This window comes from Uranotaenia lowii, chromosome 3 (assembly GCF_029784155.1).
Source record: "Uranotaenia lowii strain MFRU-FL chromosome 3, ASM2978415v1, whole genome shotgun sequence".
Taxonomy (NCBI): Eukaryota; Metazoa; Arthropoda; class Insecta; order Diptera; family Culicidae; genus Uranotaenia; species Uranotaenia lowii.
Genome location: NC_073693.1, coordinates 182,872,779 through 182,892,298, shown reverse-complemented (window position 1 = coordinate 182,892,298; position 19,520 = coordinate 182,872,779). Strand labels below are relative to the sequence as shown.

Sequence of the window (19,520 nt, the reverse complement as noted above, 5' to 3'; positions counted from 1 at the left end):
GCAAGTTTCTCAAAATTACAAATGTTGGAACTGGTAATGATTTTGTTAAAATATCGGCTTGTTGTTTCTGGGTTGGAGTGTAAACTAATTTTATCTTGCCATCAGCAACTGTGTTCCGAATGAAGTGGTACTTAACGTCAATGTGTTTGACGCGCCTTGTCTCCTCTCGTTCAGCCATCGCAATTGCTCCTTGGTTGTCCTCAAAAATTGGTACCGGATACAGTTGGTCATGTTGTCGCATATCACGGATCAAACCAGTCAACCAGATAGTCTCGCTTACGCAGGAACTTATGGCGATGTACTCTGCTTCAGTAGATGATGTCGCTACGGAGGATTGCTTCTTCGATGACCAAGAGACGACATTTCCGCGAAACTTCAGCAAAAACCCAGATACACTCTTGCGTTCCAATTCATCGCTTGCATAGTCTGCGTCCACGTAAGCGGTGACTATGGGCTCCTCCGGATTCCTTCGGTAAACCAATTCCATCTCTTTTGTTGCTTTCAGATACCGGAGAACCCGTTTGGCGTGCTTCCAATGAACGCCACCCGCAGCATCCTGGAATCTGGCCAAGTATCCAACGATGTAACACAAGTCTGGCCGAGATCCCATCATTATGTACATGAGGCTGCCGATAAGTTCGCGATAGGGAAATTCACACTTTCCTTCTCCTGGTTTTAACTGTAATCGAGTTTCGGCCGGTGTGTTGGCAGGATTGCAGTTTTCCATACCAAATCGAGTAAGCACCTTCTCAATTTGTCGTGTCTGGGATAGTTTAGTATAACCAAGAGCCAAATCTCTGTCTACCTTGATTCCCAGGAAATGATGCAGCTGCTTCATGTCCGTCATCTCGAACTCTCGCATCAGTTTCATTTTTACGGCTTCGATGTCGGACTCATTTTGGGCGGCAATCAGGAGGTCATCGACGTATACCACAATGTACACAACGCATTTTGCAAACTCCCGGACATACAGGCAGTAGTCGTGTTTGGATCGACGGAAGCCTAGATTGGTCAGGTACTGGTTGAGACGACTATTCCAACACCGGGGAGACTGCTTCAGACCGTAAAGGGACCGCCGCAATAAGCAAACTTCACCGGGTTTTAGCATCACCCCCTCTGGACATTGCATGTACACCGTCTCGCTAAGCGTCCCATTCAGAAACGCGGTCTTGATATCTAGCTGGTGGATTGCCAAATCGTTCGTGGTCGCTAAAGCCAACAGCGTCCGGATGGTCGTGAGCCGCGCTACAGGTGCAAAAGTTTCCTCGTAGTCCACGTGCCGCTTCTGTGCATAACCCTTTGCTACCAACCTGGCCTTGTAGCGAATAGGTCGTCCATCAGCATCCGTCTTCACGTTGAACACCCATTTGCATGGAACCGGATGTACCTTCTCTGGCAGATTGACAACTGTCCACGTTTGGTTCTTCTGCAGCGCCATCAGTTCGTCTTGGATTGCTTTTCGCCATTCGACCTCGGCTGGATGACCATCAACATCGGTGTATCGTGCCGGAAACTGTATAGAATTGACACCAGCAGAAAGGACTCTATATGGAATAAAATCTGACAACCAACCTGGTCTCCTGCACTCCCGACCACTAGACCTGGGAACAACCACGTTAGGTTCGTTCCTACCTGATTGTGGTGGGAGTGCGGTTGCGCCTTCCTCGTCGCTGTTGTTTTCCTCCTCGTCGTCTCCAACAATGGTGCTATCGCCGGATTCACGATCACTTTCTTCCACTTCCTCTTCTTTCGGGTGCTCAGTTTCCCCCTCTTGCTCGGGAACCGGTGGTACTATATCCGGAATACACAATCCATTGTTCTCACTTGGGGCTTTAAACGGGAACGCTTCTTCGTTGCATCGAACGTCTCGGGCCACATATATTTTCCGAGACTCCTGATCCCAGAGGCGATATCCTGTCGGTGCGTACCCAACCATGACGCCCTTCCTTCCTGCAGGATCCAGTTTTCCTCTTTTCTGCTTCGGTACCCAAGAGAATGATTCGCATCCAAACACTCTGAACTTGGTGACTTCAGGTTTTTCTCCGTGCCAGCGTTCCGCAGGAGTTTGGTTTCCGTTTATAGCTTCTGTTGGGCTCCTGTTGGTAACGTATACAGCATTCAGGACGGCTTCTCCCCAAAGGTACTTTGGCGCATTTGACTCTGTCAGCATCGCTCTCATTTTTTCCACTACGGTGCGGTTGAAACGTTCTGCTACACCGTTGTGCTGCGGAGTGTAGCCCACCGTTGATTCAACCTGGATTCCTTTTTCCTCGTAGTATGCCAGTTGAGCCTTCGAAAAATACTCACGCCCAAGGTCACAGCGCAGGTTTGCAATTTTCGTCCCAAATTTAGCCATCACCATCGCTTCGTAGACCTTAAAATAATCGAAAACTTGGTCCTTTCTCTTCAACAGATAGACGACTCCGAAATGCGTGTAATCATCAACGAATGATAGAAAATAGCGAAAACCGTCTACCGTCGCTGGGGTGATTTTTCCGCAAACGTCAGTATGCACCCGTTCCAGTGGCCTGCGTGTTGGTGGTCTCGTGCCGTTGAATGGTTGCCTCGTCATATTTGCCTCAGCACACGTGTTGCAAAACTTTGCGTCGCCATGGACACCGTCCAGTCCAATCACCATCTTGACATTTTTCAATTTGAGCAAATTTTTGAAGCCGAGATGCCCATATCGCTTGTGCCAAAGCTGCAACTCTTCCTTACTATCAGCCGCCAAAGCTGATCCAGTGGGTAGCCGATTCATCCGCCAGTAGAAAAGATTACCACTTGCCTTCGCCACTCCGATGATGTTTCCGTCCTTTGTCAAAATGGCACGATCTGGTTTAAATTCTACGTGCACTCCAATCTTCAAGAGCCTCGCCAACGACAGTAGATTGTATTTCAACTGCTCCACAAACAGCACATTGCCAAATGACAACGTGAACTGGTTTTTCCCAACAAACGACTTTCCTTTCATGGTGCCTTCCTTTGTCGCTACCAGCACCTCACCGTCTTTTGCGCTGTCGATTATAAGTGGCTCCTTCATGTCGTGAATTTCGTGGAAATTACTTTCGTCACTCGCCATGTGGCAACTTGCACCGGAATCAAGGACCCACACGATTTCATTTTGATTTCCGTACACCTTCGCACCAGAAATAAGGGCCACCGCTCTGTCGATTGGAACACTTGCCACCTGAGCCTTGTTCGAACGCTTCGCCTTGGGGCAGGCGAACCTCTTATGCCCGAACTCCCCACACTGGTAGCACTTGCCAGGAAATTTCGACGATTTTCCGCGCCCTTTTCCAGACTTGGTCACCAAGGCCACTCCATCCGTCCCGTTCGAAACATTTGGTCCAACGTCTCTCCCAGATCGCTTCCTCTCTTCTGCGAGGAGACGAGCTTCAACGGTCTCAAGCCTGATTTGGTCGTCGTCTAAATTCTCCATCGCTGTAGTAACGACATCGTAGCTAGGGGGAAGCGAGATGAAGAGCTGACTCACAGTATCGAGCTCTGTCAATGTGGCCCCAGCATCCTTCAGCTGCCTCACCAGCTCATCAAATCGACGGAAATGATCTGTTAACAAACTTCCTTCCTCCATCCGCAACAGAGCCAAAGAACGGCGAATATAGGTCTGAGAGGCAAAACCTTTCTTCGCAAAGGTGCTTGCCAATGATGACCACATTTCTTTCGCCGTTTCTTTATCGCGCACATACTCCAAATGGCTATCTGCTATGTACGCGACCAGGAGTGCCTTCGCTTTTTCGTCTCTTTCACAGAACGCCGCATACGCCGCTGCATCCACCGGGGGATCCGCCGTGATTGTATCTTTCACCCCGTGAGCCGAAAGTTGCGTTTCCACACGAAACTTCCAGACATCGTAGTTTTCGCCTGCGAACTGCACTATGCCGACTTTCTTCGCGCTGGACATTTCGTTCCCGTAACTTTTACCGAACTACTTTTTCGAAAAAATACAACCGACGAAAAACTTTTACTCTGCTCTTAGGTATGGCGTGGCTGGGCCCATAACCTAAAGAAGAACACGAGTGTTGATTTGAGGTTTATTACAGACTAACTTACAATAGTTTACGTGATCGTATTTATACTCTGAGTCAGTTATTTATTAACTACATAGCAACTAAGGTTGCTATGCTACCTATGTAAAATAACTGGAATAGCTAGATTGCTTCGATTTCAACAGCATTTTCTTATTATTTCTGCTTTAAGCGTTTGCCTTTACGTCCCGGCACAAACTTTTTTTCTCACCACCAGATGTCGCTTCCATAACAACCTCTCAGTTCTCAATGCATAAATTTTAATCGCAGAAATATTTCTCAGTGAGAAATATCCCAGTAATTACACCATGAGAAATATCCTTGTGCGTAAAGAGGGAGAAACGTGAAAATATCTAAAAATTAATTGTTTGATATTTTATTTATTTTTGAGTGAAGCAGCTTTCATTTACTTGAAACGCCAAAATGTCAGGTTTTTTTGATAAAAATCATTGTTATGAAAAAAATACACCAGGTGTACTTAATATTTCTTCATTTGTGATATTTATGTATATTTTAAGCCAGGACTTCTTTTAAAATTTGATCTAGTTTCAAAGATATTAAAATACCATCAACTGACAGATTGGTTTCCATTTTGTATCAGGCTACACTCAGAAATCAATAAAATATCAAACAATTAATTTTTAGGTATTTTCACGTTTCTCCCTCTTTACGCACACGGATATTTCTCATGGTGTAATTACTGCATGGGATATTTCTCACTGAGAAATATTTCTGCGATTAAAATTTATGCATTGAGAAATGGGATGATTGTTATGGAAGCGACATCTGGTGGTCAGAAAAAAAAGTTTGAGCCGGGACGTAAAGGCAAACGCTTAAAGCAGAAATTATCAGAAAAAGCAAACGAAAATCGTTTGATTTTCGTATAAGTTCTATGGTCAATGTGCATTATTGACCATAGCATACAAAACAAATGCACTTTCCCTTCAATAATTCTTTTCTGCTATAGATTCCATCCTTTTCAAAGATGATTCACAAATTCGAAAAGAATGGAATCTGCTTGCAGTCAAGTTGAGCGGCATTTTGCAACTGAAGAATCTAGCACGTGCTCATACCCGTTTAGTTGGGACTCAAACGCACAAATCACAAAGCGTTTGTTTGAACAAAATAATATTTCGGTTATTAAATTTTATGCATTGGATCATTACACGCCAAGAAATTATTCGGGTGCATAAATTTAAATAACTGGAATTGTTATTTTTTAATATTTCTGGATATTAATGTCAGTCAAATGTCAGAGTTATTAAAACAAAATATTTTTAATATTTTTTAAATTTCTGAGTGTCACTCAGAAATAAAAAAAATATCAAACAATTAAGTTTTAGGTATTTTCACGTTTCTCCCTCTTTACGCACAAGGATATTTCTCATGGTGTAATTACTGGGATATTTCTCTCTGGGAAATATTTCTGCGATTAAAGTTTATGCATTGAGAAATGGGAGGATTGTTATGGAAGCGACATCTGGTGGTCAGAAAAAAAAGTTTGAGCCGGGACGTAAAGGCAAACGCTTAAAGCAGAAATAATCAGAAAAAGCAAACGAAAATCGTTTGATTTTCGTATAAGCTCTATGGTCAATGTGCATTATTGACCATAGCATACAAAACAAATGCACTTTCCCTTTTATAATAAATTGCTGCTACTGATTCCATCCTTTTTGAAGATGATTCACATATTCGAAAAGAATGGAATCTGCATGCAGTCAAGTTGAGCGGCATTTTGCAACTGAAGAATCTAGCACGTGCTCATACCCGTTTAGTTGGGACTCAAACGCACAAATCACAAAGCGTTTGTTTGAACAAAATAATATCTCGGTTATTAAATTTTATGCATTGGATCATTACACGCCAAGAAATTATTCGGGTGCGTAAATTTAAATAATTGAAATAGTTATTTTTTAATATTTCTGGATATTAATGTTAGTCAAATGTCAGAGTAATTAAAACAAAATATTTTTAATATTTTTTAAATTTCTGAGTGATAGGATTAAATGAATTCTCAAAATTATAAATGCACTGATAATTTCTCATGTCTACCAGAAAAAAAAACTGCCAAACTTAAATTCCGATGATTTTTAGAAATATTATTTCAAAAAATTAAAATTCTTGAATTGATTTTTATTATTAATACAATTTTAAAAACACAAATGATACTTTATGCTGTTTGATATTTTTATTTTGCATCGTGTGATAATTTTGTTTTTTTAATACAATTTGAAATAAATGATCCTAAGAGGAAAATATTCTCGGAAACTAACAAAAGATTTATTTTCAAAAAATACCGAATATCACATATTTTGGAAGAGTATTAAAAATCAATGTTCTCATAAATTGTGTTAAATTATCAGTAAACTTGTATGCCTTTGTCGAGCAGTTTACCAATACATGCAAATGTAAAGTCTGTTCAATCAACTCTAGTCGAAACCTGTCGAAACAATTAGAAATGGATTGGCAGTTGATTACCTGTCTCTTTCCAATTGACTTTGACCGATTTCTACCAAGTCGAAACTAATCCTGCTGCCGAGCTGGATCGGTTTCGACCAGGGAGATGGCATCCCTATCCTTTGTCATTGAATTTGACAACCATCAAAATTACGGGCCCACGATTTTGTGGGCCCATAACAAACCTGACATTTAGCTGTCAAGGACCCGAACTAAATGTCAAATGCTAGAGAAGTATGGTTGATAGCACACTAACACATCAATTATTCTGATTCCTCATTGGTTGAAATTTTGACTTTTGAGACTTCGTACTGCTTTGAGAGGAAAACACCATAAACGTCTCTCCCGATGGATAGAAAAAAAAAAAGAAAAAGATTCTTGTTCGAAAGAAGAACTAGATTGCCACCTCCCTGGTTTCGACTAGTTACAACCTGTTTCATCTTCATATGTATTTTTTTCAAAATTGAATATAATTTTTGGATACCTGAATGATGTCTAGTTTTGCTTTCAAAATAAATGCTACATCACATTTTGCTTGCAGTTTGCTGTTGATCCCTTATTTTGGTCTCACCTTGCTATCAATTAGATATTTTTGAAACCTCAGCTATGCCTTATTTTGCTATCGTGAAAATTTCAACAGCAAATGATGCTCTCATTTTGCTATTTACACCTCATTTAGTATCAATTTGCTATCGATTTTGGCATCAAAGTCTGCTCGGGATTGTCTTGGCAAAAACCCGAAGCCAACCTCATAGGGGGAGCCAATCGGGAAGTCTTCTAGCGAGCTGGTGACCCGGGGGTCGCTCTCTTAGACTCCAGACGCTGATCGGAAAAGTCGCTCGTTGAAATCGAAAAATCGTATTTTTTGAACTCGTAGTCGTTGTGTGGCCGTATCGGAAAACCGAAAGTCGTTGAGGCTGGCAATCTCCGACGCTGTTTTCCGCGCCTTCGGTTCGGTCTAAACAGGAAGTCGGTTAGTGGAAGTGCCTACTGGTTGTCGAACCTGGTCCTTGGAGGCCAGTTGGAGGTCCGCGCTAAAACGTTGAACGTAAGGAATCGGCGCGTCGTCGGTAAGTCATTTTTGCTTTTAAATTTCATTTGCTATTTTTTTTAATTTTCCCCTTGAGATTGCCAAACCTTCAACACGAGATTCACGCAAATTTAAATTGTCCCCCCTTGGGGTAAGAGTCCGAGCTAACTACATTGATGACCGTTGGCACATCTACACTTAGTGGATGGCGCTTAAGTGCCGACAGTAAAGTTTGCGCCTTTTAATCTCGCAAGTTAATTCCCGATACGTAGCACATCGTAAACGAAATAAGCGAATTAAAACAAAATTTTGGTTGCTACAGTGAGCGAAATAAGAATAGTACCACTATGTCACCAAAATTTTGTTTTGAATTGTTTAACGGATAAATCAAGCATAAGTTTACTTTTTTTAAACGTAGCAATTGTCGTTGAGGACCGTAAATATGAAAAGAGGGTGCGAAATAAGAATAGTACCACTTGTGTTTTTAAACAAAAACAAGATTATTTCTAAAAATTTACTGTGTAAAAGTGAATAATAATGCTTATACGAATTATTTGAATAGATAACTGCATTTTATTGGTTTTTTTGGAATTCCAAAAGTTTTCAAAGGTTTTAAAAGGGGGTTTTAGGAGGTGCTCCCCTAACGTTAAGGAATTTGATATTTTAGCTATAATAAACGACGTTTACGCCAAATGGGTAGCGCAATAGATCGTACTTATAAGTACAGCCCCCCAACAATCATTAGTCACTTAACGTATCCTTTCACCACAAAATATCAAGCTTTGCATGAATTTCCGTCATTAAATACTTCCTCCTTGAGTGCAAATATGTTTTTATTTCCAAGTTTGTTAAAAAATATCATAATTTACCGAAACAATTAACGTTTTTGAAACCACAATTATGAGTCAAACTTTATGGCTATTATGGGTCACTTTTATTTAACCAAATATTATTGAATATTCGCGTTTTATTCGCTCAGTTTTATTGGAAAATGTGAACTCGTCCTTTGTGCTTAACCCTTCGTTTCATAAAGTAACAAATTTGCAACAATTAATGTATGGAAAATGTGAAAAATTGTATTTCATTTTAATTTTTTTTCTTAATGTACACATCATTTCCGACTGTTTAAAATGATTTTTAAGGCATAATAAAAAATCATGAAATGAAGGGTTAAATGACACCAATTAATTTTGTTGGAATCTTTAAAGTAACCGCATGAGGGGCTTAACGGTTTAATATGTTAACCTTATAACATTGGAATTTTATGCGATAGTTCGACAGATAATAGTTAACGTATGATAAAAACTATTCAAACAACAATTTACTGTTATCAAGCGCACACATTATATTTTTAATGTATTTCGTTGATATTATCGATTAACTAAAAATAATAGTATGAAATAATTTCTCGTAGTTTAGTAGATATCATCAGTTTAAATGATCGGTGACTAACAATTTTGTGTGACCCATGATAGTGGGGGGATTGTACATCTTTTTATATTGACTAAACTTACACTTATTTCGAGTAAATAAACCAGTCTGCTTTCAGTTTAACTCTGATTATCTAATATGCAGGCGAATCTGACTAACATTCATAAAACATCCAGGTTTCAAAACTTTAACAGCTATACGACCTAATCAAAACAAACTCTATATAAATTCAGAATTTAAATTCAAGACCTGAATTTATAGATCAAATAATATGTGGTATTTAAAAAACCTAGCAATTGCTTTTGCTCAACTAAATCGAGCAGTCGCTTAAAGCCATTGCTTCGGTTGATATAAATAAAGTTTTTTTTTGACAGCTGTTTTCTCAGTCAGGAGCTTTTACTTTTAGAACAAGCTAGTTTGGTATGAATAAAGTCCAAGTCTGAAGCAATCGCTCGACAAATCTTCTAGCTTTTGCTTTATTTTCTAAGCATGCTCGGTAGCCGACTTTTCCAATAAAAAATTCTTTAACAACGTCATGAATTTATTAAATTAACAATATTACACTTCAATACAATTCAAAAAGGCATTTTCAACATGGATAAAGAAAGTCGAGATGATAACCCAACTTTTTACATATTCCTGTCGTTGTATGAAATGATTCGTCTATAATGAAATTAAACAAATCAATTAGTACCTAAATATATTCCAAATTAAAACATTCTGGCTATAGTGGAAGAAGTCCCAATCGGCTCGAAGTTGGAAGAAAATTGTACACTCAGAGGAAATCTTATTATAAATTTCATAAGATACATCTTATGAACCACTTTTTTGCGTCCAAACTAATTTTTCATAAGAGTCTTATGAAATTCTTTCAATTTTCATACGATGTTCTTATGAAAAATAGAAGAAACGGTATTGTGAAAAAATGATGAACACATTCATTCATAGCATCAGTTTTTTTTTTCATCATCTAACAGTACGTAGCAATCGCCAGTTCATAGTTATTATAGTTTTCCTTTAATGTTAAATGTTATTGTTATCTCCGGAATGGTAAGTTCGATTTGATGTTTTTGGTGTGAACGTTGAATATATTAGTAAACTAAAATACATTATTTGTTTACTTTTCAGCAAGCTGATCGGCAAAAACCGAAAAGTCGAAGATTTAGATGCGGCAAAAAAAAAACTTTGATGGAGCCGTCTGTTGATGCGCTGCTGATGGTGACAATGCAGGATTTAATTTTAAACGAATTTGGCAAACAATAAAGTGAATGTTTTCAGCACGAAATATCGAGATTTTTTCTTATTAGAAAGCGATTTTCTGTTTCCATAAGAATCTCTTATGAAAAGCAACAACCTCTCATTGAAGTAGGCGTTCATCTTCAGAATTCATTCGCGTCATAAGACAATCTTATGAATTTCATTAATTTTTCTTATGGCGCCACTTCATAAGAGAATCTTATGGCATACATAATAGTATTTTTCTGAGTGTAATAATATAAAAAATAATTCATCTCTCTTATAGGATTTTTATAATTCTAAGATTTTAAAAAATATCTAAATTAAGATGCGTGCCTATTGACTATTTTTTATACATCAGATTTTCCCGATCCGAATACGTGTGGGAGAGCTTATGATAAATGTTAAAGTTAGGCTATTTTTCGTTTGACAATATTCGAATATGTATTCATTTTTCTTTTAACTTCAACATACCAACACGCATTAACCAAAAATTTTCCGGTCGTTCTTACACCGACTACTCACACCGTCGACTTCATGGCTATTTAAGCCGTACTTTTCAATTTTCTGATCGTCTTCTTTCATTTTACTTTAGAAAACTTCATTTTTTAAAAGCAAAAGCTATGTTCTAAAGCCTAGTCCACATTAGGAGACGGTTCGTCTCGAGACGGTCTCAGCGTCTCCCATTTTCTTCAGGAGATACTGAGACCGACTCAGCTTTCCAACAACAACAACAGACAACAAAGTTCGTCTCATAACAAAAATCGTAGTTCATGTTGCCTAGTGTGGACTAGGCTGCAAATGTTTATTCATACCAAACTAAGCTAATGCTTTGGGCTTTTGCTTCGCTTGATTTCGAGCTCAGCAAAAGCTATTCAAGCAATTGCTAAACCATTATTATAATTCTTACCATTAAATGTTTATAAAATTCATTTAAAAAAAATTGCATTTTATGTTGTAAATGGACAGTTATTCATATGGAACAGTTAGGCGAGTATGGGCAGTAAAAGATATGTGAGATATTACATTCTCGGAAGAATTTCAATTGTTGCGAACGCTTCAGGTAGTACGCCATAACCAGATGTTTCATCACGTGGGGGTAGGTGATCGCCGGCCATCAACGATACGACTAATTCATTCTTATCTCCATGGTACCACACTTGAATTTGAACACGGCCGCAAATTTGTTTTTCTTTTTGCAGTTGTTCCTAAAAGTAAAGCAATTGAACATAAAAAAACATATTTACCGTTTTTTTTAAAGATAAAAGTTATAAATAAAATTTTTATAAAGCTATTTAATCAGTTATGAATTACTCTTTTGTTAACTTATGTGAATATATATAATGAAGTGAATACAATGACGATAGATCATTCAAGAAATGAATCATTATCTGAAAGAATAGCTAAAAACAAACAAATTAACAATCATTTAGCTTTCGAACTTGGATCGATCTTTTCAGTTCTCGATATTATTGAATTGAAGAATCAATCGGAATAGAAAACCCTTGTAAATATCAATTCGATCGGGTTAATTTTCTCTCCCCTGTGAGGACGGAACAAAAACAATTTCTTCTTTTGTTTATTAGATTATTGCATTACTTTTTTATTCCACCTCCGAGGGACAAAAGTAGGATTTGGAATTTGTTTCGGCCTAATTAAATGTTTTTAATGTCCTATTTAAAGTGAATTGATGAAAAGAAAAATATTTTGATGTTAAATCACAGAGAACAGACGTACAAGCTATCTCACGAAACTTGTGTAAAATTTCCAACGAACATTTTAACCAATTTTTCCTTTTTGACTCAACCACCAGATGTCTCCAAATACACCAAAGAGAACTGTGAAAATTCGATTTGTAACTTTTGAACGGCGCAATAGATGGCACTGTTTTAAGTCAAGTTTCAACGTATTTTTTGGGTGTCAGCATTTGAAATTTTACACACTTTTTTAAAGATTTTTTGTTCGAGCTTGTACGTCTGTTCTCTGTGGTTAAATTTTAACTAAGTATATATGTATATAAAACTGGCCCAATGAAGTGCTTCTTGTTCAATGCATTTCATTGAATTTTTTTTACAATATTTCTGAGATATTTCAAAATCGAAAATTACTGTTTTTGGGGCTTGTGATATAGCTCAGTTGGCAAGTCTGTTGTCTCCTGAGCCGATGTCCGCGAGTTCCGCCGATGACATAGTGAGTGCGATGCGATGCGAATCAGCGGAAAATTTACGGACGCACACGGTAATTTTAAATTATTCAGAGACTGATTTGTTTCGATTCAGGAGTCGCACTATGTATGAAGACGAAAACAACTGAGTGGGAATCCTTCAAAATTTTGAGTTGTTTTCATCTAGCGAGTTCCAAATCCTGGGATTTAGCAAAGACGCACACTTTTTCGAGCAAAATAGATGAAAACAACTCAGAGAGATCCAAAACACAAAAATATTGTTTGAATGCGACGCTTGGAGTGTAGTTGACGAAAAAATAATAGTTAGTACAGTGTATTTAAAATTCAGATAATAATGATGTGATTTCAAATGAAAAATTCAACTAATTTATCTTTTCTTATAGCAATCGTTACGGAAGCAACGACAACGGGTAAGATTTTAAAATTCACGAGTTTTGTTAATTTTCAGCCATACTCAATCTAGCTTTTCCTCTCAAGGTCTGTTCCTGCCGGATGCCGCAGAGGAATCTTGTTCCCATCCGCAGCAATTCTACTTCGAGCCAGAACGACTATTTCGATGGTGGCAATGATGGAGACGATGACAGCGGCAGGTTCCCTTCCCTCCGAGGGCTAACAGTCGAGGTGGAGGAACATTTGCCGCGAAAATAGTATGGACCGAGTCGCTTATGACGGCAAGTGGCAGCGACAAAAGTTGGCGTGGTCGAGGAGAAAGCGGCGATCGGGTCAACCTAATCACCTGAAGACCAGCCAGGATCGGTACTACCGGAAGGTTAGGCAGGATACACGTACAGCAACAGTCGTGATAATTGTACCAATAATTGTTGTCACCCATCAAATTCGGTGCAAAATAAACGACGGGAAATAAATTAATTTCCAGACATTTGTTTTTCAATTTATTTCTTAAAAAAATTATAATCCCTTCCGAAACCGTGTCAAAATTTTAGAAATTCTGAGTTATTTTGGCTCAGACGGTTCAGACGCTCCTTAAAAACTCCTGATTAAAAATAACTCAAAATTCGCGAAAACCCCTACAATTCATTTCTGAGTTATGCCGTTCTAATCAAAATTTGAGTTTTCCCAGTTTTGGCGCATTTTGAATTGTTTTCCTTCAAATCTGAGTCAAGGAGAATTAGAGTGCAGTCTACGCGAACTCGAGCGGCGGAACAAATTGACATCTGCTTCGCCGCGTTGAGTATGTCAGGTTTAAGCGATTCACATACATTTTCATCAAATGTAATTCGCCGCATCGCATCGCATCGCATCGCATCATATTCACTATGTCATCGGCCTTCGAGCCAAAGAGTAAACTTCGAACACAGTTAAACCGGATAAGTTTTTCAATAACGATCCGCCAACTGTAACGTTGATAAAGTCGCGGATGCCATAAAGATGGTAAAACGACTATAATCGAAACAAAAAAAACTGTTTTTGTGATAAAACATTGAGATCATTCCAATCAGAATTTGAGAGTTTAACTCACCGCAATCTTCCGATTTTTCCTATTTACATTAATCCTAACCATTTGGGATTAAATCGGAGAGGGTCACTGCAATGTTCCGAAAATCGATCAAGAAAAGCAACTAGGATTCGTTTAAAGCTAGGAAATGTCTTCTTCGAAAGCTGTGATAAAAGTTTCCTTTGGATATTTATCGAAATTCAACACTAACTAGATACAAAAGAATATATCGTGCCCATTAGGCCATGGAAGCGCTGCCGAATTTGGGTGATGGTTTTGCATAAGTGCAAGTGGGTTGCAGCTAAAATTTTACCCAACTTTTGACAGATCTTACGTGCTTTTCTTAAGGAGAGAAAGAATAACATTTCGATTCCATCGCCCATTGGGTGCGTCATTTTGATATTTGTAACGTGGTCAATCACAATGTTGGGGAAAGAGAGTTAATGAGAAAGAAACGTTGCAAACAAGGTATGCAATACAAGGTGGGCTACTGCCACGAGTAAACAACTTGTTTGAATGCAAACAAGTGACGTCATTGCTATCTTCGAACAACGTGTATCGCAGTATCGGTAACGGTAGTTGTGTTGTGGCACGGTGGATACCGTTTATAGTGAAAAATAAAATGGTGGAGTGTAACTGCTTGTATATCGATGTTCAAATTATCAAAGCTTGAATTTTTCTTGTTTCAGCCTGACCAAAAATTAAAGGTGGCGAAGTTAAAAGCGTTCGGTCGAAATATAAATGCTGACCAGCACTTGAAAATATGCTCAGAGCACTTTAGTGCACAATATCATAGGCTGCAGAACATCCTTTTAAACACGGAGTTTATCAAGCGGAGCCTAAGGCCGATGACATAGTGAGAGCGATGCGATGCGAATTGGCGAACGCGGCCAATGCGAACTCGAGCGGCGGAACAAATTAACATCCGCTTCGCCGCGTTGAGTATGTCAGGTTTAAGCGATTCACATACATTTTCATCAAATGTAATTCGCCGCATTGAATCGCATTCGCCGGTTCGCATCGCACTCACTATGTCATCGGCCTAAGACCGATGACATCTGTTTCGCCGCGTTGGTTATGTCAAGGTGGGTATATATTCAGGAGGTGTTCCCGAATAACGAATTCCCGATTCAGCCATTTTGACTATGTAGGCTATGCAATTATGCGGAACTCATGAAGTTTGTTTACCAACAAACCACAGAAAAGCTGAGCAAAAAATAAACAAACTCATTGAGAGCCCCGCTCACTCCTCGCCTACTTACTGTGAAAGTCGGAGAACCTAGTGTATCTAAGAACCTTGGGGTATGTCAGGTTTAAGCGATTCTCATACATTTTCATCAAATGTGGTTCACCGCATTGAATCGCATTCGCCGCATCGCATCGCACTCACTATGTCATCGGCCTAAGACCAAGAGTTCGATGCTCAGAAAATTTCGTGCACGATTTACAACATTTATCCCCAACATGGTGAATAATTGAACTGCATTTTCCTGAAGTAAATTGTCTCAAGCATTGAATGCAAGCAACATCGGCAACAACGGCATGCAACGGGTACACTACCCACCAGCTGAGTGCGTAATATAATGCTGCATACACCGGGGCTCACTAGATGGATAGATAACGTCATAAGGGGGCATCCATTAATTACGTAACGCTCCCAGGGGGGGAGGGAGTAAACTCGAGCGTTACGAATTGTAACATGGGGGAGGGGGGGAAGTAGGCTCATCGTTACGTAACGATTTTTTCCTAGAAAATTTTAGTCTTATCGCCGCTGTTTTGATATCATGCCGTTTTTGCAAAATGATAAGCAAACCAAAATAAGCTTAAAATTTGTAGGCTTCAACATGATTGAAACTATAGTTTGTAACCTTTCCTCTTTAAAGATTTTGATAGAGACTCCTTAAAATGTGTATTGAATATCCATGCAATAACCATTAGAAAACCGAATGCTAGCAACATTTACCCCTAAGAACTTAATTCAACCTTAAGACGGAAATTTTACAATTTTTTCTCAATTGATTTAAAAAATTCAATTTTGATTATTCTGACGAATATTACTAAATGGGAGTATATTCGGCATAACAAGCTATGCTCCTTTAACAAAATAAAGTTAACAAGTGCGGCCATTAGTTAACAAGCACAGAGCAACTCGCATATAGACTATCATTTTATTTTATCAGAAAGTTACCATCAATGAGTACTTAGAAGATTTTGATACATATCAATTCCGTTTTGAAGAACGTTAAAAATTTATGTTGAAATTTTTTCTCACCTTCGAAATTCAGTTTTTTAAAACATGAGAAGAGGGGGGGGGGTAATTATCAGAGTTAATGTAATTTTCATAGGGGGGTATGCCGAAGCGTTACGATTTGTGACATACGGGGGGGAGGGGGTTAAAAAAGAGCATTTTTGCGTTACGTAATTTATGGATGCCGCCTAAGAGTCATTATAGGGAATATACCATCTTGTGTTATTGTAAACCGTGCGTTGCAAAGGTATTTTTTATTCTTCGTAAACATAGTTACCATGGCAAAAGTGACGTCAGTGTCTTGGTTGGGTCAATCAGTGGTGATCGACACACTTGACGACAGAGACCGAAAAACTCCAGCACTCCAGGTTTTCTGTTACACGATATGTACTGTGCTGTGTTTGTGTCGCACATAGTACTGTGCTGTGTTGCAGCCGGCACGCAACAAAAGAAGATTAACACAGACACAGCCCAGCTCCGTTTCGGATGTGTGTTGCAAATTGTGTTGCACTTACTGTGTTCGTCCTGTTTTCGGTCCCTGCTTGACGATACGTTTTGAACGTCGCTCACTCAATCATTGCCAAGCGTCTATCCTCGCATCAATCTGTACAATGTTGGTTTCTGACAGACGATCATGAATGTATCAAATGAAAAATCTGAAGAAATACCAGGATCACATGTTTACAAAACCCTTTTGCACGGGCTGGGCAGTTTATCGCAGTTTAGCCTCAATAGATCGATCAAAACCTGATGATACATCATAGCACATGGAAAATAACAGGTAGGTCATTGCACTTAACCTCACTTAAAAGCTACGTATATGTAAATAGCATGCTTCCATAGCAACAAAAATAGTTATGAAAATTTAGCAGTTTCATATAGAACGACAAACAAACATATTATTTTTCCCGTCGATAGCCATTTGATTATTTTGATAAGTGCTTCAGATTAAAGATTAATTATTCGGGCTTATTAATAATGAGCATTCAAATAAAATTTTCAACTTCGTCACTCTCTGTTAATAGCAAGCAATTTAGTATTTTCTTCTGCCTTTGTTTAAAGATTTGATGAATGTACTAACAGACTTCATATTTATGTGATGACGAGTCAATTTGTTTGAATTTTTCATCAAATTGCACAAGAAAGGTAACACAAGACTGAAATATCACCATATTTCAATTTTAAATCGTCTGAATGCATTTTTCATATTACTTTTAGTTCCATCGAAAAGCCAAATATTGTTAGTTACATTTAGGTAATCAGTACATATTTTTCTCATAGTTTTGATGCTTGTCAATTTTAAGGAAAATGTGATTTTCTGAAAAATTCCTTACACAGCAAAAATTTTTTCCTGTAAAATTACGCAAATTTCCTGTAACAAAAAGGAGCATGACATTTACCGCAATTTTACAGGCCGAAAACATGATTACATGCCATTTAATTTTTAGTGTACAACTTTTTTACACGACATTTGCTGTAAATGAATCTTCGTTAATTTTCAAGGAAAACAATTTAAAATTACAGGTTTTGTTAGTTACAGGTGATTTATTTTAAAGGTTACAGTTTTCAGTGACACGCACGCTAACTTTTGGCTGCCCCTTAAAGGCGTAAAAATGACCCGTTATTGAGAACCTCCACGATCTGTCAAATAACGGGTCATTTTGTCGGGTCAATATTACCCTTTATTTCAAATAGCTCGAGTCCGCTTCAAAGGGGTAGTTTTAGATGTTACATTGATGAAAGCGTTATTATTTGTCCGGTAAATTGCCAATGATGGAAAAGATTGTAAGTATTTTAGTGTATAATTATTTTGCTTCCTTTGTGAGATTTTAATGATTTATGTTATTATTTCAGAACTGCACAGTTCCGGACGAGGAAGGTGAAAATTTGTAAGCCGATAAGTGAAACCGGAATCGCCGTGGATTAACATAGACGGTAAATAAAATATGGTGAATGAAATTATTTTTTGTTATATTTGAATAAACCAAATGGAACATGATATTTGTAGCGATTTATTTCCCAGCAAACATATTTTCCATAAGCAGCTCTTAAAATTTCCACCATACTAAAGCGTCTCGAATAAGGGGTAATTTTCATCCGGTATGAGCGTTTGGAATAAGGGGTAATTTTGATCCGCTACAAGCGTTATGAGGCTGAGTACCCCTTAAGGGGTACAGCGACTTTATCCTTAAAAAGGAGTTCTCCCAGTCTTATCGAATAACGGGTCAAAAGTATTCGTTAAGGGGTAGCCAAAAGTTAGCGTGCGTAATAGTCAACATTTTTTTCTGTGTACATTTGCAGGTTATTTTGATAACTATTTTCGGGACCTCTTACCAATACATTTGCATTTGAAGACAGCGAAATTTGAAAGTACTATGATGATACATATATCAGTTATGATTCTAGAAGGTTAAAAATTGCCAAGGAAGGCAATCATAGGCGATGGTAGTGAAAAGTTATTCTTTTTATCTTAAGAAAAACCCCTGAGATCTTTCGAAAGTTGGGTGAAACTTTAGTTACCTCCAACTTGCACAAGCACCGTCAAACGGGGCATCATGCAACAGCAAAATTTGCAACAGATGCAACATTTGTATACCACATCACTTATTCAATTTTTATTTTAATATAATGAAATAAGGTCATCATTAAATAATAACAAAATGGTAATGACATAATCGTGAGATACTTTTTTAAAGTTTATGATTCTCATAAAAAAAAAAAATAAAAAAACGAGAAATAGATGTACAATCTTTAATGATATCACAAAGTTTATATCGCTTTAATTATCCTTTAAACACTGTTGGTGTAAAAATATTTTTCGGACAATCACTAAACTTTTTGAAACAAATATTTGAATAATTCAGTTACCAGTCTAAAATGCAAATCAAAGATTCTCCTTTTAAATCTCGTTTCCATATGCTGGAATGTGATTGTTTTACATCACGCGTTTGTCAATTTCAAGATTTCCAAACATTTTTTTTAAAAACAAAACAAATTTTTTCTTTAAAAACATTTTTGACAGAGAAAAAAATGTAAAATGTGATTCGAACAAAACAAAAAACTACTGTAATTGGTGCTTTATGCGTTATGACATTTCAAATATATCAAAAACTATAAACTTTCAAATGTTTTCATTAGATTTTTCATTAAAAACAGAGTTTGTTGCAACTTACCCCTTTTTTGTAGAGTGAAAATCGCATGATTTTGTAAATTTGAAAATATCTGGTAGGTAGAAGCAATATTTTTTCTGACTACGTCAATTTGATGTCCAATCAACGTTAAAACTTTTGATGTTGATCTGTATGATTATGGAGGACATCTAGCTTTTAGAAGCCATTGAAGTTGAAAAGTGTTGCATGATACTCCAGTCGATGGTAATGCAAAACCCTCATCCTAGTTCGTCAGTATCGAGACGCTCGACAGTTGAGAGG

General features: G+C 37.9%; 1 protein-coding gene and 1 long non-coding RNA gene across 2 annotated transcripts in view; one reads left to right on the top strand and one right to left on the bottom strand.

Annotated features, from left to right (window-relative positions):
- Positions 1 to 19,520, bottom strand: part of LOC129752899 (regulating synaptic membrane exocytosis protein 1) — a 243,286-nt gene that overhangs the window by 67,718 nt on the left and 156,048 nt on the right. The window contains exon 12 of the mRNA XM_055748687.1: positions 11,227 to 11,408. Coding sequence (XP_055604662.1) covers positions 11,227 to 11,408 — 182 coding nt within the window. The remainder of the gene's footprint in view (positions 1 to 11,226; positions 11,409 to 19,520) is intronic.
- On the top strand, positions 12,635 to 13,172 carry LOC129751866 (uncharacterized). The gene is made up of 3 exons (XR_008738814.1): positions 12,635 to 12,687; positions 12,769 to 12,795; positions 12,863 to 13,172. It is a non-coding gene; the product is annotated as an uncharacterized LOC129751866 (long non-coding RNA).